General features: G+C 45.3%; 1 protein-coding gene across 2 annotated transcripts in view; it reads left to right on the top strand.

The window, feature by feature from the left end:
* The window catches only part of NUF2 (NUF2 component of NDC80 kinetochore complex), an 84,636-nt gene that overhangs the window by 40,204 nt on the left and 18,546 nt on the right, over nucleotides 1-25,886 (top strand). Inside the window, exons 8-13 of one of the 2 annotated variants that reach the window (XM_089516065.1) lie at nucleotides 1,958-2,032; nucleotides 2,132-2,228; nucleotides 2,835-2,897; nucleotides 4,028-4,165; nucleotides 11,199-11,339; nucleotides 23,535-23,710. In XM_089516065.1, the coding sequence (XP_089372191.1) occupies nucleotides 1,958-2,032; nucleotides 2,132-2,228; nucleotides 2,835-2,897; nucleotides 4,028-4,165; nucleotides 11,199-11,339; nucleotides 23,535-23,710 (690 nt within the window). The remainder of the gene's footprint in view (nucleotides 1-1,957; nucleotides 2,033-2,131; nucleotides 2,229-2,834; nucleotides 2,898-4,027; nucleotides 4,166-11,198; nucleotides 11,340-23,534; nucleotides 23,711-25,886) is intronic. The other variant, XM_089516066.1, reaches the window with a different exon arrangement.

The raw sequence follows: 25,886 nt of genomic DNA, 5'->3' as shown, positions 1-25,886 counted from the left end.
TTGTTTCATGTCTTTTTCAGATTGTAAGCCTGAGGGCAGGGAACTATCTAATTAACTATATCTAAGCCTCTCTGAGAGCCTTTCTGGCTGAAGAGCGGGGTATAAATACAGTAAATAAATAACTGTTGTCCATTCAACCAGTGGGTAATTCTGTCCATTGCCCAATTTCATCAGCCATCCTTTGATCATTGGTAAATTTGGGTTTTCTGTTTTTGTGCATATGTATCACTGCCATCACCGTATATAAGATCACTATCTGATTACTCTTTTCAACGTCTTTTTCCAGTAACAATGTTATATTAAATAAAAAATGGATCGGACTCAGGGCAAACATTTTCCCAAAGATCTTTGTCATATATTTATGTACAGTAGGTCCTCCTTATACGCGGATTTGCCATGCACGGATTTAAGCATACGCGCATGGCAAATCCGGGGATTTTGTCCCCAATGGTGGCGCGCGTGCACGCGCGCCGCCATTGGGGACAACTTCCCTCCCTGCCCTCTCCTCCCCCCAACTCTTTCCTTCCCTCCCTTCCTCCCTCCCTCCCTCCTTACTTACCTTTTCGTCGCCGGGGGGCCCCGTCGCTGCTGCCGCCGCCGCCGCCACCACCACCTCAGCCGGAGCCGGGGGGAAGGCCGGGTGGGGGTTTTGGAGGCCAAGAAGCCTCCAGCCTGCCACCCGGCCCTTCTGTGGTGGCGGCGGCGGCGGCAGCGGAGCACCAGCGCCAGAGGCCTCTTCGGCCCCCACTCCGCCGCCGCCACCGCCAGCACCTCTCTGCAAGGGCCGGGGGGTGGGCTGGAGGCCTCTTGGTCTCCAGTCCGCCACTCGGCCCCTGCATCGAGGTGCAGGCGCCGGCGGAGTGGGGGCCGAAGAGGCCCCAGGCACTCGGCCTCCTCCTCCTCGCCGCGGCGCCATTGGGGACAACGGGACTTGAGCATACGCGGAATTTGGTATACGCGGGGGGGTCCGGAACGGATCCCCCGCGTATACCAAGGACGCACTGTATTTCTTTCTACATGTGGAAAAAGGTTCCTATGGCGCGTTACAGACTGCCCAAAAGCAGGCGGTCTGGCGCCGGCTCCATTAGCTACTCCGAGAAGCCCCAGCGGTCAGACCGTGAGGCTTCCCGGCGCAGCTAAAAAAGGAGCGCCAAAATGGCGCTCCTTTTTGGCCCCAGAAGTGGCGCCGCGAGGCACGCACTCACGGCGTCACTTCTGCCGCACCACTTCGTACGCTGTGCGTCCAAGACGTAAATATGGCAGTGCCCATGTGGACAGGCGCTGCCATTTAGTATGCGCTCCGCGCGTCCTAGGGAGAGGGGCGGTTAGGAAGGTGAGAACCTTCCTAACTCTAGCACGCCCTTTCCTAACCCTAGGACGCGCAGAGCGCGTACTAAATGGCGGTGTGTAACCCGCCTATGTTTACTTGACATTTCCAGCATTATACAATTTATACCTGTGTTGTAGTAGATCTTATCGAGTTTGTTCAGAGTGAGATACCAATGGTGGAGCATTTTAAAATAGTTTTCATTTAAGTTTTGGCAAAGTGTGAATTCGTTTTTTCTCATAACTTGTTCCAATTTTCTCCTAGTAACTAACTTTTTCTACAAGCCTAAATTTAGTGTTGTCTTTTATATTACTGCAACAGTAAAGGTAGTTCAATGGGGTGGGCAGCTTCCCAGTGACAGGGCTACAGAGGACCGCATCACCACCAGCAGCAGGTGCCTTTTGCTGCCATCCAAAAGTTGAGGTGGTTTTGCCACCGCGCATCACTGATGAAAATTAAGTATAACACTAGGGTATTTTTAAAAATTAATCAATTAAACAGTGAAACAAAGCAAAAGGATCACACTCTTGACATCAGAGTGTGTTTATAATTCAAAGAATACAGATCTGCTCTAAAACAAGGTCTGTGCACCTGGTATTTAAAGAAACAATTCCGTCTTCTTATTTCCAGCAAATACAGAAGGATATCAGATTCCTTGATGATACAAAACAGCACGTGCCCATTGTCAGCTAATTGTATTAAAAAGTGAGCTTTTCTAATAAGTGAAACGATAATTAGATTCTGTATGACTGCTTATGTACACACACATATGCTTCATAGCAATTTCATTTCTTTTGTATTCAGTACTGTTCCTCCAGATCAACAAGTAGAATTCAAGGAACTATCTCAAGATATTCAGGAGCTGGAGCAAAAACTCAACCAAGAATATCGACAGAAAACGGTGTGTGTTTTTCATAGAGTCCCTTTGATATGGAAAGTTAGTCTGGTTTGTATTTTCTGGTCAATAAGAGCTATAGGTTTGGATTGTAGATATAAATAAATTATTATTATTGTTATTATTATTAACATATGAAATTTTGATCTTTGAATTACTGTTACATTTATAGATCATTAAAGTCAGTGTCTTAGTCAGGAATTAGAAAATCTATAGAAATGCAAGTTGTAGAAAGACAGTGATACTGTTCTCATTCAAGGGCTTATTTGTGGTCCTTTTGCTAGTGTCCCTCCATGTTTGCCAGTAGGGACAAGTATCAGTGGCTTTCAAGTCGCCAGGGTGGGTGCATTCTTGTATGTTTTCTTTAAATGTATTGTGCTTGTTTAATTTGTCAGCTGCCTTCATTTCCAGTTTAGCAAAAAATTGGGGTATAAATGGAGAATGAGATGAGGATGATGATCATCCTGTTTTCACTTTCTTTCAAATGGCAGCATAAACTGAAGTACAATATTCCAAGGGAAAAAATTCTAAAATCATCCAGAACTCAGTGTGAAAAGTAGATTTTTTTGTAATTTTCTTTGTAGCTGACAAAAAACCCATTCTTTCTAATAGAGTATTTTTCAAGAAGAAATCCACCAAAACAGAACAGAAATTGCAGAAAAAAAACAGAATCTAGTAAGTAGATCTCAACATGATTTGAACAATAGAGTTAAATATCAATTTGTTTAGTGGAAATAAGTAGATTTAATGTATGCTTCTCTTCAGCTATTATATCCAGTATAAAGATCTCAGAAATAAGAATGATGTCATATACAAATACCCTTCAGATTTGTTTAACCAAGATTTCTGTTGAAGGGAATAATTCAAATGAGGCAGTTATGTGACTGAGCTACAGTGACAGTCCGTTTAATTGTCTGAACTAGGGTTGTGCACCATTAGCCTTAGCTGTTGGTCTGTAGTGAGTTTCAAGGGAAAAAACAACTGTAACCAGATTCAAATTTATGATCCTGTTCCCTGGCACATGGGGTGAGGGAGTGCTGGTATCCCTCATTACACAGTGTGAGAAGCATTGCCCTAAACCAATCTTAAGGTTATTTATTAAATAAATATTAAAATAGTATGTACAGTTGGCCCTCTGTATCAACAGATTCTGTGTCTAGAGATTCATCCATCAATAGTGTGAAAACAAAAATTTCAAAAAACAAACTTTTATTTTGCCATGTTATATTAGGGACACCATTTTACTATGCCACGATATATAATGGGACTTGAGTATCCATGGATTTTGGTATCCAACGGTGATCCTGGAGCCAAACCCCAGTGGATACCAAGGCCCACTCTAATATAAAAGCTCAATGCAATGTAGTTGTCAACATAATTTGTAAAATAAAGATTTGAAGATTTAAGTAACTGAATTCAGCTATTTCTGCTATATAAAGTCTTGAATAATGTATTCTTTATAGAATTAACCATGATTGTTCAGACCAACAGATTCCTTTTAGTACAATAGGTCCTACAATTAGGAAATTCAGAAACAAATTAAACAGCTTTGTATTACTCTTCTATTACTGTTCTCCAAAGTATGTACACAGAAGTGAAAGTCCCAATTTGTTTTAGATTTCTTTGTAAATCAAGTGAATTTGGTTTCTTTGCGGAAGGGGAATTTCATAATCACTGACTGGGTGGGTGTGCATAAGAGAGAGAGAGAGAGAGAGACTGACTTAATGAACATTTCCCCCCCTAACAAGAAACCTAAACTGCTGTAACATTAAGACAAGCTTTGTATTAAATCTCTTGTTAATTAGAATGAGCTAAAATTGGCCATATGTAACCTAAAAGAAGAACAAGAACAACTGAAGTCAAAGATTACAGAGTCTCCAGAAGAGCTGACTAATTGCAAAGAACGTCTGAAACAGACACTTCAGAAAATCAAGAGAGACAAGGTCAGAATTGCTCTTAGACTGTCTTTTGGTCTTTATTAGTAGTTTCACAAGTGATCAAAATCAGCTCTCCTCAATTTTGCCTGATAACTTGATATGGAGAAAATCTTCCTGTTCTATGCATGGTTTATTTGCAATCTTTACTGGATTCATTTAGAAGCTCTTCTGGCATCTTTCTGGAAGAACATAGCATCACAAGTTTAGAATGTCACTTTCTGTTGATCTAAATAAGTTATTGAAATTTTTTTTCAAATTAATGCAGGTTTATTTGAATATTTGGATACTTGGATGTATTTACAGAGAAAGTAATGACATTCTGCAAACCTCAGTAATCCAAAAAGAGGTGAAAGGTTTACTTTAAACTATTTAAATAATAAAACAACACAATCCAACTAACAGCACTAGTGGTAGTTTCTATAGGCAGTTTTATGGCAGAGGTCCAAAACATGTTGCAGAAATAATCAATTTTGAGCAATTTTGGGAACTGTAGTTTTCTGAGATATTTACTCCTTCTCTTTCAGAGAGCTCTGGTGCCACAATAAAGTACAATTCCCAGGATTCCCTAGCACTGAGCAAGGGCAGTTAAAGTGGTCTCAAACTGGATTATTTCTGCAGTGTGTTTTGGACCATAGTTGTATAAATCTTTTCTAGATTGTCTGATCCCTTGAAGAATATAATGGAAGAATTTGTGGTGAAGTATAATGCTGAGATCATCAGGAGAGGCCTCTCTCAGTCCCATCACTGTCAGAAGCACCATTGGTGAGGACACAGGATAGGACCTTCTTGGTGGCTGCCCTGGAACCTCCTTCCCAGGGATGCCATAATGGCCTCCCCCCTTCTGTCCTTCTGTTGGCAGGAAAAGGCTTCTGGCAGGCTGGAAAAAAATATTTTTTTAAGAATGGACTGAGGATGTTGTACTATTTTAAAACTGGACTGCTTTAATTGTTTTCTATCTTTTAATTGCATTTGATATTTTTAAAGTGTAGTTGTTGCCGGGCCACGAGCTCTGCTAGCTGGGTAGGGAGGTCCAAGGGGTTCCATGCCACAAAGTCACCGACACCGAAAGATGCTTAACTTGTCTTTAATATAACGTAGATGGGCCCACAGGCAACAATAACACTGAGGCTGGTTACTTCACCGCCAGTAACTGACTTAAATAGGCCCATAGGCAACAATATCCTGGGACTAGTTACTTCACTGTTCGCGTTCCTCACCGTGCCACAGTCTACGGGCTCAGCTCTTCCAAACCCAGCCTGAGTTCTCGTACGGGTTGTCCACGTGGGCTCCGCTCAGGAGGCCAGCACCTTCCCCTTATATCCCACAACAGCTGCAGCCCTGGATTAATTACGGGTCAGGCCTGATACGGTTCCACGTTGTCCCCTGTGGGATGGACTAAGGAGGCTCACAGACTCTCTACCAGGTCCCGTTGGTCTCTGCCTCGACCACCGGTCGTCCCTCGGCCCCAGAAGTAGCGCCGGTTGATTTCTGCTGACAGGACATCTCGGACCCAAGCCTAAATCTCTGCCTTGTGGCCTGTCTCTCTCTCGTCCCTCGGCGTCCATTCCTGTCCTGGCTCCTCCTCCCCTTCGGCTTCCTTCTCTACCCCTTTTCTACCCCCAGGCGCCGCCTCCCTCCCCAGCTCTTCCCCTGCCCAGCTGTTTCCCCTTGAGCCAGTTCCACCTCGCCCATCTGGGCTCCTTCTGGGTCCTCCAGCCCATCGTCCTCTGCTGCGGGACCCCAACCCAACTCCTTCCCCTCCTCCACCCTCTGACAGTAGTTTTAAATCATTTTTATACTGTGGATAGTTTAATTCCATTTTAATGTTCACTTTTGGTATGTTTCTAGCAGTATTTTTAAAACTGTAAGCTGGCTTGAGTCTCAAATTTGGGAGAAAGGTGGGGTATAAATAAACGTAATAATAATAATAATAAGCATGATATAGGTGGTTAGTAAATATGACTCCCTAATACAATCATATAGAAAACATCACTTCTCAAACAAGGTTTTTAAAATATCGCCATTGTGTATATAATAAATGATGGATTTTTATAAGAAAAATGTTCAAGTATAGTTGACTATAATGTAATTTATTAAACAGTGGGAAAAAGATTTAATTGAAAAATATATGAACTGGATGACTAGTGTGTTTGTTGGTTCTTTTCAAAATTTAAATGCCACCTTTCTCCTCACATGAGATCCCAGGCAGTTTATAACATAGATTAAAACAAAGTACAGCTAAAAAAATGTAAAACAAACTATTCAGTTAAACACTGGTCTTTATCAATGACTTTGATGATGACTAGGGGAAATGTTTTTATTAGTAAATAATACATAATTAGGAGGGGTAGAGGACATGATCACAATTTGAACAGGGGGAAATGCAAGGTACTGTACTTAGGTAGAAAAAATGAAGTGCACAGATATAGACTGGGTGATACCTGGCTTGACAAGAATATATGTGAAATGGATCTAGGGTTCTAGTAGACCACAAGCTGAACCTGAGTGAACATGTGATGCAGCACCTAAAAAAGCCAATATGATCCTAGGCTGCATCATTAGACAGGTAGTGTCTAGCTCAAGGCAGGTAATAGAGCCACTCTATTCTACTTTGGTTAGAAGTCACTTGGAAAACTATGTCCAGTGCTGGACACCAAAATTCAAGAGGGATATTGACAAACTGGAGAGTCTCCAGAGGAGGGTGCCCAAAATTGTGAATGGTTTGGAATCCATGCCCTATGAGGTTTAGGGAGTTGGATATGTTTAACTTGGAGAAGAAAAGGTTAAGAGGTGACATGATAGCCCTGTTTAAATATTTGATATTGTGGATGGAACAAGCTTGTTTTCAGCTGCTCCAGGTACTAGGACACAGACTAATGGATTCAAACTACGTGAAAAGAGATTTCACATAGACATTAAGAAGATATACCTGAAGGTGAGAACTGTTTGATAGTGGAACACACTCCCTTGGAGTGTGGTGGAGTGTCCTTCTTTGGAGGTTTTTAAACAGAGGCTGGATGGCCACCTGTCAGGAGTACTTTGTGTATTTCTGCATGGCAGGGGTTTGGACTGGGTGTCCCTTGTCATCTCTACTCAGCTCCATCAGAGCTAGCCTGAAGAAAGAGGCTCCTCCCTCCATAACTGCCATCCTCCGGCCTGCGAGGGAGTGAACAGGCAGGCCCAGCTCCATCAGGGTTAGCCTGAAGAAGAAGAGCCCTCCCTCCAGTCCATCTGCCTTGGTCCAGGCCTCTGAGGGAGAGAAGAACCACTGGACCTCATCCCCTTTCCCACCACCACTCCCTTCTCCTTTTGTGCCGTGTCTTGGATTGTAAGCCTGAGGGCAGGGAACCGTCTAATTAAAAATAATAATTGTAAGCCAAACGATCTCTTGCGGGCCAAGACAAACGGCCTCTACTCTATTCTCATTCTTCTTGATTTGTTTGTGGCCTTTGACACTGTTGATCACTGTCTCCTGGTTGATTTACTCAACATGTCTAAGACTGAGCTTCTTGTCTTTCCACCTAAACCCACCCTTCACTATTCCTTTTCTGTCGACGACACTTCTATTCAACCGGTTCATCAAGCCCTCAGTCTTGGCTTCATTTTTTACTCTTCTCTGTCATTTATTCCCCAGATCCAGGCCACCGCCAAGGCCTGTAGATTCTTTCTCCACAACATTGCCAAGATCCGTCCATTCCTCTCAGCCTCTACTGCCAAGACTCTAGTCCATGCCTTAGTGGTTTCGCGACTAGATTATTGTAACCTCCTTCTGACAGGGCTTCCTCTTTCACACCTCCATCCTTTAATCTCTGTCCAATATTCAGCTGCCCGTATTGTCACATCCGCTCGCCGCTTTGACCATTTTTCATCTCTTTTATCCTCCCTTCATTGGCTCCCCTTCCGCATCCAGTACAAGCTTTTATTATTGACTTTCAAAGCCCTACATGGATTGGCCCCTCCTTACTTAACTGACCTTCTTTCTCCTTACATTCCTACTCGCACCCTCCACTCTTGTAGTCAAGGTCTCCTGTCACAGTGTAGGACTACCACTGCACCCTCCCGAATTCGTCCCTTCTCACTTGCTGCCCCTTACTCCTGGAACCTTCTTCCCCCACATGCACACCTCATCACTTCTCTACCCAGTTTCAAAACTGAGTTAAAGACTATATTGTTTAGAGAAGCATTCCCAGAGGCTAGCCCCTCTCTGACCCAGTAAGCCTCCTTTTAACCATTAATTAAGAAGCCAAGCACTTCCTCCAGTCCATCTGCCTTGGTCCAGGCCTCGGAGGTGGAGAACTGCTGGACCTGATCCCATTCCCCACCACCACTCCCTTCTCCTTTTGTGTCGTGTCTTCTTAGATTGTAAGCCTGAGGGCAGGGAACCGTCTAACTAAAAGATTGTATGTACAGCGCTGTGTAAATTTACAGCGCTTTATAAATAAAGGTTAATAATAATAATAATAATAATAATAATAATAATAATAATAATAAGCCACTCTGATAGCCATTAGGGCTGAAGGGCAGGGTATAAATACCATAAATAAATTAATACCTATTCTATGGTTCTGTGAGATTAGAGACTAGGGATTCAGCCTGTGCTGGAGTGGGTTACACTCTCCCTAAAGACACAGGTACACAGTTTGTGTGTACTGCTGGATTTAGCCCAGACCCTGGATGCTGAAGTTTCTGTAGTGACCAAGAGTGCATTTTCACAGTTAAACCTAATGTGCCAGTTGCATCTGTTCCTTGATACATCTGACTTGGTTATGGTGGTACATATACTTTCTGAATGGATTACTATAATGCACTCTACATGGGACTGCCTTTGTGAAGACTGTTTAGAAAATTCCACTGATGCAATTGGCCAAATTGCTGATGGGCTGGTTTACATGTTCTTATTAGAACATCTCTACTGGTTGCTGGTCTATTTCCAAGCACAATTCAAAGTGTTGATTTTGACCTATAAAATCAAAATACCATAAAGGCACCAGATTCCATCTAATTTGAAGCTAAGAAGGGTCAGCTCTGGTTAGTACTTGGATGGGAGACGGCCAATGAATTTCAGGTGCTATAGGCTATATTACATACTGGCAAAACAACTTCTGTGTATTTCTTGCCCACGGAAACTCTGTGAAATGCATGGGTTCATCCTAGGTCAGTGGTTCTCAACCTTCCTAATGCCGCGACCCTTTCATACAGTTCCTCATGTTGTGGTGACCCCCAACCATACAATTATTTTCATTGCTACATGCAAATATGTGTTTTCAGATGGTCTTAGGCAACCCCTGTGAAAGGGTTGTTCAACCCCCAAAGGGGTCCCGACCCACAGGTTGGGAACCACTGTCCTAGGTCAATAGATGATTTGAGGAGCATACCCTCACTCATATTGTTTTGTATGAATTTCTCTGAGATTTGAGATCTGTAAGAGTTGCACTTCTCTATTCCACTACCTTTGTGGGCACAGTTAGTAGGAATGCAGGAAAAATTCTCTGTGACTACTCCAGTCCTTTGGAATTCCCTCCCTAGGAAAGTGAGGATAGTCCCCCCCCCCTTTTTTTTTTTTTTTTCTTTCAGTGGCACTCTACTTTGTTCCCCCAGCAATCCTTTGCAAATTTATTTTTAACAAGATTAGGCCTTTCGGTGGTGTTGTACTGTTTTTGATCTTTGTTTTAAAGTCAGATTTTAAGTGGTTTTAATTATGTCATTATTTAATACTGTTTTAATTTTTTAAAAATATTTTTAATTACTGTATATACTTGTGTACATGTATAAGTTGATGGAAGGTTTTGCAGCCAAAACCATGGATTTTGATATAACCCATGGATAAGTCGAAGGACAGATGTAGAGACATGTAACAAAGGACACTACTTCCTTCCTTCCCTCCTTCTCCTTCTCTTGACCTCTCCTGACCGCCTAACACCACTTACCTTTGAGCAGGGAAGGGAAGTGGTGTTAAATGGGGTGTTTGTTTGGTGGAGAGAGAGAGAGAGAGATCTGGAGGAGGAGGGGGGGGGGGTTTAACATCCGATTGAGAAGGGAATCATCTCTTTCACACACAGGCTGCCTTGGCAGCTCTTTCAGAGATCACTGTCAGGCACGGACAGTGGGGCTTCAGGGCGGACCTTTCCACTGGACCTTTCTAAGCGGTATTACTGTATTGACCCATACATAAGTTGACCCAGGATTTTAGGGTCAATTTTTGGGCATAAAGTTTTCGACTTATAGTCGAGTATATGCAGTATGTGTTGTTGTATTTTCTGCCTTTTTGTAAACTGCCTTGGGTCCTACTCTGGGAGACAGGCAGGATATAAAGAAAAGGATGGATGTATTTGTGAAACCCATTATGTTTGCTGGTACATAAAAATAGTTTGACGGAAATAGTATACAAATATGACCATTTTTTTCTTTATTGAAATATCATTTTTCTGACTTTAATCATTGAGTTTATATACAGAAATTAGTCTCCCCTCTGGATTCGCTGATTTCCCATTCACAGTCTTGAATTTCTGCAGATGGGAAGCAAGGAGGGCCAAAACAGTCCGTGCACAGGGCCATGTGTGGGAATGTGCCGCCATTATTTTCAATGAGGACTTGAATATTTGCGGATTTCTAATTCATTGGGGGGGGGTGTTTGGAACGGATCCCCGCAAATTGGGAGGGACAACTGTACAAATAATTTCATTATTAAATCCAGAATGATGTAGTGGTACTGGGACACTGGGAGGCCAAGGTTTGAATCCCAGCTCATCCATGGAAACTTACTTGGTAACTTTGGTCAAGTCAGTCAGTCAGCCTCAGAGGAAGGCAACAGCAAATCCCTTTTCCACAAATTCTTCCAAGAAAGCCCTGTGACAGGTTCCTTACACTAAGCAGAAATGACTTGAAGGCACACAACAATCAAATCCTTTAGGAAACAAAAAATTTACCAGTTTTTTAAATGCCTAAGAATGGTAGATTCCACTCCCCCCCCAAAAAAGAAGTATTGGTTATGTATAAGCTGAGATGCTAAAACTCTGCTTAATTTTTTTTAATTATAAAGCAAGAAGTAAGTGAGAAGTATGAAGCTTACAGAGACCTTGTAGAGATCTTTCCATCGTACCAACTGGAGGTTCAGCTGTACCAAAAGAAAATGCAAACCCAAGCAACAAATGTGGATAAGTTATCGAATATATTGGCAGAGGTTTGTATTAATACATGCAGGATTACATTAGAGCTATTTAGCATGTAGAATTCTAATGTAATGGCTGTCTCTCAAACATATTGAGGCAGAGTGCATTCTGGTGTGAACACAGCTTGAATTAAGTTCCATACTGGTTTTCAGAAAGAGGTCTGGATGGGGAAATGAGAGATGTGATGGTTTTTTTTTGTTCTGAGTAGTAGCCAGAGTACAGAATACCTTTCGTATTCACAGACAAGGGAAAATAAAAGTAAGTCTTGACCTCAATTATGGCTACCTATAAAGAAAAATAACAGTACAGTGGTACCCCGGGTTACGAAATTAATTCGTTCCGCCGCCGCTTTCGTAACCCGGAAACTTTCGCTAGCCGAAATGCCCATAGGCGCTAATAGCGAAAGCCGCGATTCCGTGTGAAATCGCGCCGAAAAGCACCAATTTTTTTTTCGTAACCCGAAATAACCTTCGTAACCCGGAAAAATGTTTTTAAATGGATTTTTTTCGTAACCCGGAAATTTCGTAAGGCGGCGCATTCGTATCCCGGGGTACCACTGTACTTTGAAAGGATTGTGCCTCTGATTTTTTGCTGTGTTGTTGGTGTGTTGGTGTAGTGATGAATGCAGTCATACTTCAGTTAACAAAGCTTCTGACAAAGAAGCTCTTTTTTACAAAGTCTTTTCATGTTTACCTAACCCCTAGCATTTCCTCCTTGTTCTCTGTCCAGCTGGCAGGTTTTTTTAGCAGCATCAGCATTGGAAAGATGGTGAAAGCAGGCTAAAGAAACATGGAGGTTTGATGTCAGATAACAGCACTGTGTCTGCAGTAAACAATGCAGTTTTGCTTTCGCTAGGAAAGAATGGAATTCTCATCTAGTTGATCCTACTGTAGCTGTGTGTGCCTGCCTGCAACAGGCAACATGAACAGCAGCTGCATCCAGAAAGCATTGATGAGCATTTGTGAACAGCAAGAAAACTGGAAAACAGATAAGCCTGCTGATCATCTAACCCCTCCCCACCCCGCAATATTAAAAAAAAATCATAGATCTGTATGTTTTGCCACCAAAATAGAAATCATAAAGAAAAGTGGAGGCTGATGAAAGAAAAAGAATCTTGGGATACATTTTGAAAGAAGCTTTTGAGTGGTCTCTAGAACATGCAGGTTGTTTTTGTTTACTTGCAAGAGACTTACCTGAACTGGTGGTTTCATTTCACATATACATATTGTTGCAGTTTGGGATAAAAAGTTTGCTGAAACATCTTGAACACTTCTTCCTTTTTGAACTATTCTCATTCTTTCCATTTTATTGCTGCCTCTCGTACCAAACGTTCTATTAAAGAAGTTATGTTGAGAGACACATCTGCTGCCCCAGATTACCCTTGTGGTCTCTTCCAACTATAATTCTGTGATTAACTGAGGTATACCTGTGTTTTGGAGTTCTTGACTAATGATGTAAGATATAGTGACAGCTAACATGCAAAATAACACTGGCCCTTGGGTTAGACTCCCACCATAGGCCGATCCAACCACCTGGTGGTTGCATGGGAGAGGCATCCCCAATATCCAATCAATGATACAGAGACAGCAGCAGAGATTCTTCTTACTTTAGTTGAGGTAATCATGTAGCCTGTGGAGTGCCTGAGACCTTCAGTCACTTCGGTGCAGGCCCATGGCTGCTTATCCAAAACAAGATATGGAGAATAAACTCCTCTGTGGGGTTCTCAATATAAATGCTAAGCCCACCAGTAAATTCTAAAGGCTTGAAATAGCTTTTTAAAGAAAATTTTAATAGAACTTCAAGTTTAGAAAAAATGGGCAAGTGTAACCCTTGTGAGGAAAGTGGTAGGAGGGAAATGGGACAGGCATGGTCCCTGTACCTGGCTATCTACTTATGCTTTAGCACACATCCCACTGAACTTCAGGGACACAGTAGTGCTCACTTTAAAGGACAGGCAAGCATTAGTATTGTCCAGTCTTTCCACACCTTTCTCTCTGTTATGTGGCTGATCCCACAAAAAGAAGCTGAAAGACAGAAGCCCACTGGGCATCCTTTTAGTTCGAGGGTGCCTCACCCATGAATGTGGTTTTGACGCTACCCCCCGTTTACCTGGGGACTGTTTTCCAAAGTAGATTGTAGAAAAACAATAAACATTCTCAATAATAAGGAAGACAATTGTTTGGGGAAACGTATCTCATTTTCCAGCGGTGAAGGCAGAGCTCCAATTAGGTAGGACCTAGAATTCTGGGCGTGAACCCGGGGGAATCCATCCCCTCTTGTTGCCCAGTCTAGTTCCTGCCTTTGCTCCATCAGGTTACTTTCAGACTCCCTTCTCCTCGTCTCCAAAAAACAAAACAAAACTTTCTTCTTCGTGGTCTCTGCGAATCACACAAATGGGTTTATTCTGCGCCTGCGCAGCAATACTCGGAAACTTCTAGAATCTCTGGGCAGAAATAGTTTGCAACTTTCTGCAACTTTTTGGCGATAGCTCTGCCCATCCCTATATATAGCCCCTAGCAGTCCCGCTCTCTCCAGTTCCTTCATTCTGCCGTGCTAAGCCGCTCGAGGAACTTCGCTAGCACTCGCTTCCATTCTATGATAGAGTCTCTGGACTATTGACCTTCGGTACGATTGACCATTCTCACGGACTCTGCTTTGGACATTGATTGACCTTCAGTACGACTGACCATTCTCACGGACTCTGTTTGGGACATTGACCCTTAGTAAATGGCTGACTTTCTTTGGCTTGAAACGCTTGGACGGGGCACTAATGGCCTCCTTTAAGAGGTGCGCCAATTGTGGGGTGAAGATTCCTATGGCCGATGGCCACGATAAATGTGTGCTTTGCTTGGGGGAGACCCATATCCCAAGCACTTGCCCCCACTGTAAGCCCATGTCCACTCAAGCCTTAAAGAACCGGGACCAGACCTTGAAAGCGGCCCTTTATGAGAAAGTTTTGAACCAACCCTCCACTACGGTGGTTCCTGGGGAGGGTGAAGGAGAATCTTCCAAGGCCCCCAGAAAGAGGCAAGGGGACAAGCAAAGGCCCCCCAAGTCTTTTGCCACAGACCGGGGCTCCAAGAGGGCTTGCTCGGCATCACCCCCGCCTAAGGTTCGCCACAAGGGACCTCCGAGTACGGTCTCAGTGCCTCCACCGGATTCAAGGCCTATAACTGTACTGTCGCCTGAGTCTAGGCCAACGACGACTCCTATTCCGTCGGTACCCGCAGCACCAGTCCCAGTTCCACTGGAACCGGGAGTCCTCATTTCCAGCCACCTGTCGGTACCAGCTGAGGACCTCCAAATTGCGAACTTGCACCGCTCCTCCGAATCTGAGGGAGAAATCCCGGATTCCAACATCCCGCTTTCTCCTCAAAGGGCCAGGCCTAGATCTCATTCCCTGCCACGGAACATACCACGGATCCGTTCTCGTTCCCCGCCACGGGACAGACCCCGGATCTGCTCCCTCTCTCGTAAGGATCGAGCCACTCTTGGCACAGAGGCGGATGAGGCGTTGGCCTACAACCTACCGGACAAGGACCTGCCAGATCGAGACCTGTTTGAATCCTACCCAGACCTCATCTATGACCACTGTTCGGGCCAATACCTGTTGCCCGTGGCAGCTTCCCACCTTCGCCGCAACATTCCAGGACCCACCAGAATCAGACCGATGTTTCCTCACCAGCTCGACACGGCCTTTGATGCCAACAGCCGCTCCATGTTACTCTCGACACCTAGGAGGGACACCTCACTGGCTGCTGGCCGTTTAAGCTGATCTCGGTCTCGGTCCCACACACGGTCTCGCTCGCAATCTCCTATCTCCAATACGGAGTCTCCGTTGTCGTTTGTGGAGCCTGTAATGCCTTCCCCTACCGATGACGTGAGAGCTTTTGCTGACTGGATCATCAGGATGGCCGATGCCCTCAAGTTAGAAGTCGCTCATCCCGATGAGGATGCCCTCGACCCTGTCGAGAGAAGAATTCACAGCTCAGCACCAGCACCACCTGCCTTGGCTTATCTCCCATCGTTAGAGAAGATTGCAAAGAGGTCTTGGGATACACCTGCCACCATAGCGTCCACCTCTCGTAAAATTGAAAATCTATACAGGGCGATGCCATCAGCACTGTCTTGGCTTTCCAACCATCCGAAACCGAATTCAGCCATCGTGGAAGGGGCACAGACTACGTTTGCACCGCGCCCGTCTTCCTCCCCGATGGACAAAGATAGCAAGAAACTCGATGGCCTTGCTAAGAAATTTTATGCCTCTGCTGCACTGGACATGAAGATAGCCAACTACGCTGCCTGCATGGGGGCCTATATCCAGCTGCTGACAGAAAAGATGGACCCCACCATTAACGAGATCCCGGAGGACAGAAGGCGGATGATGATTGCACTCCGCAGCCATTTTATGGCAGGCCAGCAGATTATCTCTGCCAGGCGTTCGACAGACTGTGCATCTAAGGTGCTTTCTGGGTCCATAGCTCTGCGCTGCTATGCCTGGTTGCATGCTTCAGATCTCACCCCCACAAGCGAGAGCGGTGACTGAAGACATGCCCTTCAACAACTTAGGGCTGTTTAATAAGGAGACCGATGAGAAGCTGAGTTTCCGATACCGGATGAAGACTGCGGCCAGGAAGCACGGCATGTCGGCTTCCTCATCAAAATCACTGCGACAGAGATACAGTACGCACCGCCCCTGGTACCTTCCAACTCAGTACCGTTACCAACCGCAAGATTGGGCTTACCAGCCAGACAGGGCACCCCAGGCTCGCCCCTCTCACTCGCCTTCCGCCCCTTCTGACCGGCGCCAACCATCACAGCCCAGATCCCAACAGGGCTACAAGAAAAAGGACCCCCGAGGCAAAAAGAGGTTCTGAAGCCCCCCTGCGCACCTCGTCGTCACCTTTGGTGATAGATTAAGACCCTTCCTTGACACCTGGGCATCTATCACAACTGACTCTTGGGCACTTAACATCGTCCGTAGGGGCTATGCCCTTGAGTTTTCTGAGCTCCCACCAACCGGAGCTCTTATTTCTACCGTCCCCTCGGACACCCTACTTGACGAAGTGCGCACTCTCTTACAAAAAGGCGCCATCAAACCCGTAGACTCTTCTTGGGCTCGATATTGCCTTTTCTCTAGATACTTTACCATTCCAAAGAAAGACTCTGGTCTTAGACCCATAATGGACTTGCGAGGCTTGAACGTCTTTATCATCTGCAAGCGTTTCCGGATGGTAACTCTTGCTTCTATTTTACCACTCTTCAGAAGGACGCCTGGTTCGTGACGCTGGATTTAAAGGACGCATATTTCCACATCTCCATTCGGGAGGATCGCCGCAGTTTCCTTGCATTCGCCGTCGGGACCAAGATCTTCCAATACAAGGTCCTCCCTTTTGGCCTCTCCACAGCCCCACGGGTCTTCACAAAGTGCATGGCGCCCGTAGTGGCATACTTGCGTCAGAAAGGGATAACGGTTTTCCTATACCTGGACGATTGGCTCTTCACAGCACCATCCCAGGAGACTCTTCTCAAAGACGTTCAGTTCTCCCTCTCTCTCCTCACTGCTTTGGGCCTCCAGGTCAACTTCAAGAAATCAAATCTGACCCCTGCCAGACGCATGGACTTCATAGGCACGACACTGGAGTCGGTGGCACAGAAAGCGTTCCTTCCACAGGCAAGGTTCCGAGCCCTCTGTGTGGCAATCTCGCCCTGTATCTGCCACAGGCGCCTACGGGCTCGACATATCCAGATCGTGATGGGACATTTAGCCTCTACTACTTTCGTTACCCCATGGGTGAGACTCCGTCTCAGACCTCTTCAATTCTGGTTCCTGTCCGTGTTCGATTCCGTGTGGGATTCCCCCTCCAGGATGCTCACCATCCCCAGAAAAGTACAACGGTCCCTACAGTGATGGCTCCAACCCGACAACGTCTGCTTGGGCATGCCCTTCCATCCACCCTAGCCAGACGTCACGCTCATCACGGATGCATCCCTTCAAGGTTGGGGTGCTCATACTCTAGACCTCATGATAAAGGACAGATGGACACCCATGGAGGCATCTCTTCACATCAACGTACTGGAAATGCTAGCCGTGGAAAAAGCACTCAGAGCCTTTCAGACCATTCTTGCCAACAGTGTAGTTTGCCTGCTCACGGACAACACCACCGTGATGTACTATTTGAACAAGCAAGGCGGCACAAAGTCGAGAACATTGCTAGCAGTCACTCTTCGTATCTGGGAGTGGTGCATTCTTCACAAAATCTTGCTCCAATGCATCCATCTTTCTGGAGATCAAAACGGCCTGGCAGATCAACTCAGCAGATCATCCACCACTTGCTACGAATGGAGACTACACCCAGACGTGGTCAACCACCTGTTCTCCCTATGGGGAACACCCTTAATGGACCTGTTCGCCACCCATCTGAACACCCACAGACCAACTTTCTGCTCACGAACCCGAGCACCAGGTTCGAGGGGGGATGCCTTCCAATTCATATGGACACAAGGACTACTGTACGCCTTCCCCCCATTTCCGCTCATCACAAGGGTGCTCTCGAAAATGTTAGCAGACTGCTCAAATGCGATCCTGGTCACCCCATGGTGGCCCAGGCAGCTGTGGTTTGCCCCGCTTCTCCGGCTCGCACAGGACTATCCAACTCGAGTACCGTCCCGACCTTCTGTCATTACACACTGGACAAGTTCTCCATCCCGAGATGCTTTTGCTCCCATTGGTGACATGGAGGATACAGTGTTGACAACACTGCCTGCTAACGTCCGCGCTGTCCGCGCGGCCCAGAAACCTGCCACACAAAAGTCTTATAGATATAAATGGGACAAGTTTCTTGCTTTTCTATGGGACAGAGCCATCCTTCCCTCTTAAGTCTCCATCCCAACAGTCCTGGACTTCCTTATGACCCTGGTGGATGCGGGCCTTTGTTTATCTCTCTGCGATATCCTCCCACTACTGGCTTAAGGGCAAGCCTTCTTTGTTTGGTGACCCCCTCATAAGAAGGTTCCTTAAAGGGTTCAACAATCTGCACCCTCCAGCCTCCATTCCGGCACCAGCATGGAGTTTGGACGTAGTCTTGAACCGACTAACTTCTAAACCCTTCGAGCCCATGGCTACCACGGACTTAAGGCTCTTGACATGGAAGACAGCCTTTTTGGTGGCTATCACATCGGCACGCCACGCAGGCGAACTATGTGCTCTACGGGCTGACCAGCCTTTCCTGCGCTTCCATAAAGACAAAGTGGTTCTCTGTACCGACATTACCTTCCTACCTATGGTAGTGTCTGCATTCCACATGAACCAAGACATTGTCTTACCTACTTTGGCTCCGAACCCGACCACAGACTCTAAACGCCATATCCACGCTTTGGACATGCGTAGGGCGTTGGCGTTTTATCTGGACAGGACTTCTGATACAAGGCGTTCGGAGAGACTCTTTGTTTGCTATTCTGAAGCCAAGAAAGGACTACCGGTGTCAGCTCAGAGATTTTCTAAATGGGTGGTCAATACCATCCACCTTTGCTATGAACTGGCTGGCAGGCCGGTACCTTGTCGGGTTCGAGCCCATGCAACACGGGCGGTAGCAGCATCCTCCGCTTTTCTGACTGGTGTCCCTTTGGAGGATGTTTGTAAAGCTGCTGTCTGGTCCCAACCACTGACTTTTATCAGACACTACAGGCTGGACGCCAGGGCCAGACAAGAGGCAGCTTTCGGGAGGGCAGTGTTACTTTCTGCCATTCATTAAACCTGTTGAAATGTTAAGTAATCACAGTATGTCTGTTTGGTTTAATCTTTATTATGATTAACTATCACAGTGATATTGACCTTGATAATTCCAACCATGCTATTGACACTCCCTTCTCCACTGACTTTAGCTTGCTAGTCTATACCCATTTGTGTTATTCGCAGAGACCACGAAGAAGAAGGACAGGTTGCTCACCTGTAACTGTGTTTCTTCAAGTGGTCATCTGCGAATTCACACAAACCCGCCCATCCTCCCCTTAGTGTCTGGCTCTTAGCTAAATTAACTACCGCACTTGCGGCTCATTCGGAACTGGAGAGAGCGGGACCGCTAGGGGCTATATATAGGGATGGGTGGAGCTACCGCCAAAAAGTCGCAGAAAGTTGCGAACTATTTCTGCCCAGAGATTCTAGAAGTTTCCGAGTATTGCTGCGCAGGCACAGAATAAACCAATTTGTGTGAATTCGCAGATGACCACTCGAAGAAACACAGTTACAGGTGAGCAACCTGTCCTTCTCTGTCCTCTCCTCCTTTCCCTTACCTTCCTTCTCCTATGTAGCAGGCTAGATGTGGGATGGAGGAGATGGACAGCCCTGGGATGTCCGGCGATTCCGGACATCTGCCAAGGGCTCCTGTGGCACGGAGAGAGTTGTCCTGGACTTCTGGCATGCAGCCCGGAGGCCGCGGGGCACAGCCTGAGGAGGGATATCCCTCGTCTCCGCGCTCTAACGCGCCCGGCTACTGTAACCTTTCCTGAAATCGGGAGGGAGCGGCTCGCTCGGAGGTCTCCAGGACTGTAACACCCCAACCACTCCCTCCAGAGTTGGTTAACCTGGTGTCTGCCCTTACGGCAGCCATTTCTTCTTCCCTGCCCTCCTCGAATAGGGAGGCTCGCCTCATAAAGGAGCCTTCGTTAGTTCCTCCCAGGGACTCCCACTCTGAGGGCGACAGGCCTCCTGGCCAGTCTGACAGGGCCAGAGAGTCCTCATCCTCCCCTCCTGCCTCCCCTTCATCCAGGGACGCCATTCCCTTATCTGAAAGGGGCAAATTCGCGCCCAAACTCTCTGTGGTGTGCACATTCAAATTAAAAAAAGGAACCATGCTTCATCCATTGTTGTCTCTGCTCATTCTAAGCTTAAACATAAGCATAGAGCGCCCTCTAAAGTCAAGTCCTCTAAGCCAAAAAAAATGAGACACTCTTTGGAGGATGAGGCCTTATCCAGATGCCAATCCATTTCTGCCTCTGAATCAGAGGGAGGAGAGTGGTCTGATGATGATGAAGTTGTTGATCCTTCGTCTTCTTCATCCAGACTTTTTTCTGCTGATGATTTTCCTATTTTATTTTTAAAAGGCCATTAAAGTCCTTGAGTTAGATACAAAACCACTGACTCCTCACCAAGAGGAGACTGATCTTCCCAAAGGCAAAAGAGATTCCTTCCCTGAGCCTAGTGATGAGGTGCCTTTCCCATCTGAATACATGAGAGTGATTAAAGAAGAATGGTCAAAACCTGCAACGGTTAGACCCAATCCCTCTTCTGTTAAAAAATTCTATTTCCTCCCTCAAACCATGATGTCCAAACTACAGATTCCTCTTGTAGATGCTCCAGTGTCATCTCTCATTACATCTGCCATCTATTCTAAAGATGGAGAAGATTCTCTTAAATTGCCAGAGAACGGCTGACACTTCCCTCAAAAGGTCCTTTGAGGCATCTTCCATTGCTATCAGGGCCACCACCTCTACTTCTGTGTTAACCAGGGCTGCTCACCTTTGGGCCAAGGACCTCCTATTAGAGGTGCCTCGGGGCAATACCAAGCTACGCCAAGGAATTAATAAATTATTAAAGGTCTTGGCCTTTGCTGCTGATTCCTCCCTCGATGTCATTCAGTTTAGTGCCCGTGCCAAGGCAGCTTCTGTCCCTGTCAGAAGACATTTTTTGGCTAAAAAACTGGCAGGTAGATTCTAGATCTAAACAAAATTTAACTTTGGCTTCCCTCGGGGGTGTAAGGCTATTTGGTGAAGCTTTAGAACCTGTCCTTATTGAAATCAAAGATAAGAAAAAGGCTCTCCCTTCCATTCCCCACTGAGAGGACAAAAAATCGTCTCGTCAGGGACAATCTTCCTTTTGTTCCTTTCGTTCCTTCCGTGGGAGGGGCAGCAGAGGTGGCGGACAACAGTGGTCTGGCCAGAGATCTTCCTCTAGATCTCAATACAAGTCTTTTGGAAGATCAACTAACACAGGACAGTCCGTTTTATAATTCAGATATTACCTCAGTTTCTCACCCAGTTCAGGGGACCTTTGGTATGTCCCTTATGAAGGATGGCTCCGCCTTCACCGCTGGAAAAACGAACATTGGCTTACCTTGTGAGATGTTTGTTTTCAGCATTGAAGGCGGAGACATCCTGCCCTCCCGAGACTGAGGATTGTGTTCCCGGTACCAGGGGATCAGTTATACACTTTAAAGGGTATTGTTAAAGGATCTAGGTTTGTTCTTAATTAATATTAGATCCTTTGTTGTTTGCTAGCCTTTGGTAATTTGTTATTAGACATTCTTCTGCTTGGCCATTCATTGACTGGGCAACAAGGGATGGATTCCCCTGGGTTCATACCCAGAACTCTAGGTCCTACCTGATTGGAGCAAACAGGGGGAACCAACCCTTATGAAGGATGTATCCGCCTTCAGCGCTGAAAATAAACATCTCACAAGGTAAGCCAATGTTCGTTTCTCAGTCCAGTCTAAGTAGGTAAGAGCTCACTTGTCTCTTAAAAAAAGCCTCTGCAAAAGTACAGTTATTTTTTAAAACCTTGGTAACAATATATTTGTTTTCCAGAATACAGTGGACCTCGGTATCCATGACTTGAAATCTTCGAATTTGAGCATCAGTGGCAGTGCATGCATACATTGGGGAAAATGGGAGTGAAGTCCCTCTCTTCCTCCTTCCTTCTCTCCCTCCCCCTTTGAGGCTTCTGCCCCGGGCTTGGCTTTGGGGTTGGAGGTTGGAGCCCTGTTGGCCAAAGGGAGCCAAAGCCAGCATCAGGGCCAGGGCTTAGGTCTTGGAGCCTGGGTGTTGGGCCTGAGGGCAGGGGCTCCGAGACTCAAGCCCCAGAGCTGGCTCTGGCTCCTTCCGGCCGATGGAGCTCTAGTCTCCACCTCCGAAGCCAAGCCTGGGGCAAAAGCCTTGGAGGGGGAAGGAGAGGGGAGGAAGGAAGGAAGGAAGGAGAGGGTGGAAGGATCCCATTGTCCCTAATGGTGGAGTGGCCACACTACCATTAAGGACAACGGGACTTGAGCATCTATGGATTTTGGTATCTTGGGGGTCCTGAATGGATCCCCATGGATACTGGAGAGTCCACTCTATATCATATTTTTCCTGTTTGGAAATGCAGCTATATAAGCCACAGTTACTCAAATGGTGGGGCAAGACCCCCAGGTGGGGCTTGAGAGTTGCTCAACAGGTTGTGAGATTGGAGGCCTTGATTCCCCCTCCTCCTCTTCCTCCTGCTCCTCTTCCAAAACTTCTTTTGTCCTGGATGTGAAATGAAAGGCAAGAAGGGTGTTTGGAGAAGCACTTCTGCCTGAGGGAGGAGTAGGAGGAAAGAGGACACTCAATGGATTGTGACCTTAGGGGGGGGGGTTTCATCCCAAGCTGTTGCTTCCCCCACCCGTCCCATCAGTGCCCCAGTTCTTGAGATGAGACCTTGCTGCAGCCACAGCGCATTCTCTCACACATTCTCAGTATTTTTGGTGTGCGAGTGACTTTCTCTCACACTAAATCTCATCCACACTCAGTAATGCTCTTTTTCTGACTCTCCTTTAAACACGTTTATTTACATACAGTCTCCTGCACAAATTCATTATCTCTCTCTCTCAGTCATATTCTTCATCTCTTTTTACATACATATGCACTTGTGTATACTTATATATAGACAATACAGTGAATGTTTCTGTATGACTGTGCGTTTAATAGAGCAAATGGGTATGTGTGTGAATGAGATAAAGAGGATGAAAGAGCATAACTACATATCAGCATTGGTGTATGTGACTGGCTATGTGAGACAGTATGTGTAAAATACTGTATTTAATTTATTTAAATAAAACTGTTCTAATTTGTACAATGTTGTTTCCTTATAAAATGTTAAAACATGAATGTGCAAACAAAATATGCCCACTAAACAAAACAAAAAATGGTTCATGTATTATGTCAGGGGCAGGCATGACATCTGCATGTAGATGTAAAGGGAGTCACATGGTTAAAAAGTTTGAGAACCACTGATATAAGCATTCATTTCTTTTTGTGAATTTTTTTTATTTTTTTATTTTTTGCAAAATAGTTTAGTATTTGCAATGGTCAATACATTGTTGCTTTGTGGCATTTTGTTTAAATTGTGTTGGTAGAGAAACTATCTTTCTATCTGTCCTTGATTCTTGACCTCTCTCAAAACATTCTCATTCCAGATTCGAACACTAGAGGATCAAATAGAGAATAGCAAAAGTGGATTAAAGAATGCCAAGATTGAAGAAATGTCCTTGAAAAGGATGGTTACTGTTAGAAGGGAAAAACTCACCACTCTGGATATCAAACTTCAAAAAATACGTGATGATACTGAGCAACGCAAGCAGGCAATAACAGAGTATGACTGTGTGACATTTATTTTTATCCTACATGTTCAAATATCTTAATATAACTTCAAAACTAGTACAGTGGGCCCTCCTTATCCACGGACTTGCCATCCGCATATTTGAGCATACGCGGATAGCAAGATTACAGGAGGGCAGAGGAAGAAGGTGAGGCAGGAGGAGGAAGTGGAGGAAGGCGCGGCGCAAGGTGGGAGGAGGAGGAGGAAGGCAGGAGGAGGAAGCATCGGTGGGGGAGAAGAGAGGAGAAAGGTGACAGGCAGGGGAGAGCAGAAGTAGGAAGCTCCTCCAAAGCGCCATTGTCTTCAATGGTGGTGCAGCCGCACCACCATTGAAGTTTATACAACTTGAGCATATGTGGAGCTTGGCATTCATGAGGACGATCCGGAATGGATCTCCCCCCCCCCCCCCCCCCAATGGATACTGAGGGCCCACATTATCCTAAAGAAAGCACATTCAGTTATGCTGCCTTTTAAAGAAATATGTTTATTGGTAAAGTGTGTACAAAGAGAGTTTTTCTTATTAGGAGGTGATCCAGTGCTCTAGTATCAGTGTGCAACTGGTAAGCAACAGTTTCAGCACTGTGCCAATTAATTTAACTCTGCTTTCTGCTTTTATCATTGTGAAGAAAGTCACATCTTGGCATAGACTTTTAACAACAATCTATTTACCTTTCATGAATCTTTCATAATTTCTCAGCCACATCTGATTATGAAAAACCTCAAGGCCTGTAGGGAAATGATGGCTTCTGTCTGAATGGGACACATAATTTCTCAAGCTAAAAGGGAAACGTCACTTGATCAAAGCTTCCTAGGCATTTTTGGCTCTTCGTTTTTGACACTGGAACAAATTAACTCAGCACCATTTAAAAACGTTTAGCGTTTTTGTAACAACAAAATGGTGGTGCTTTGAGGTGTGGTAGACGGTTTTAATCTAATTAAGCAGACAAACTTGAAGGGTTTGTTGACAGGTAAAGAAATCATTTCTCCAAACCCAGATTCGAATCCTTAGTTTTTCAGTGAATAGGGAGTATGTTTGTCTAAATTACTCTAGCCCAGTGGGGAACAGGGAAAAATCTTTTAGATGGGTTGTTTGTCCTACTTGATCCAAAAGCAGGAAAGGTAGACCTTTTTAGTGCCTCTACCAGGGGAAGTGACCCCCAGAAAGGTCAGTTTTATTCCTGTCTCCTGTTGTGATAGGACATGTTTTTCTTTACTTGCTCCAGAACCTCCCTGCTCTTAATCTTCCCTTTTCTCCTCTAATATAATGTAACTTCTCTCTCTTTCCTCAGTATTCACAAACAAACAAACAAGCTTCATTTATATACTGTTTCATAGCGCCTAAGCAGTTTACAACTGTAAGCTAATTTTCCCCCAACAATCTGGGTACTCATTTTAGCGACCTTGGAAGGATGCAAGCCTGAGTCAAGCTTGGGCCCTTTTGCTAGTCTTGAACTCGCAACCTTGTGCTTTTGAGTGAGTGGCTGCAGTACAGGCATTTAACCACTGCGCCACCAGGGCTCCTTCCTTCACAACCCTTCCTCTTTTTATTTCTGCTGTGCCATCTTATCCTCTTTCTCTCCCTGCCTTCACTAACCAAGCAAGGGATTTCGAATCTTAGAAATGTAGAGTTGGAAGAGACCACAAGGTCCATCCAGTCCAATCTCCTGCCATGCAGGAACTCTCAATCAAAGCATCCCCGACATGGCCATCCAGCCTCTGCTTAAAAGACCTCCAAGGAGGGAGACTCCACCACTCTCCAATGGAGTGTGTTCCACTGTCGAACAGCTCTTACCATCAGGAAGTTCATCCTAATGTTGAGGTGGACCGTTCTCTGGAGCAGCAGAAAACAAGCTTGTTCCCTCCTCAATATAACATCCCTTCAAATATTTAAACAGGGCTATCATATCACTTCTTAACCTTCCCTTCTCTAGGCTAAACATCCCCAGCTCCCTAAGTTGTTCCTCATAGGACATGGTTTCCACATCCTTCACCATTTTAGTCGCCCTTCTTTGGACCCACTCCAGTTTCTCAATGTCCTTTTTGAATTGTGGTACCCAAAACTGGACACAATATTCCAGGTGGGCCTGACCAAAGCAGCATATAGTGGCACTATTACTTCTCTTGATCTAGATACTATACTTTTATTGAGGCAGTCTAAAATTTTATTGGC

The sequence above is a fragment of the Sceloporus occidentalis genome, unplaced genomic scaffold, assembly GCF_023333645.1.
Source record: "Sceloporus occidentalis isolate IW3139 unplaced genomic scaffold, rSceOcc1.0.p SCAF_3, whole genome shotgun sequence".
Classification (NCBI taxonomy): Eukaryota; Metazoa; Chordata; class Lepidosauria; order Squamata; family Phrynosomatidae; genus Sceloporus; species Sceloporus occidentalis.
The sequence above is the reverse complement of the archived record's forward strand: the minus strand, read 5'-3'. Positions and strand labels throughout refer to the sequence as shown.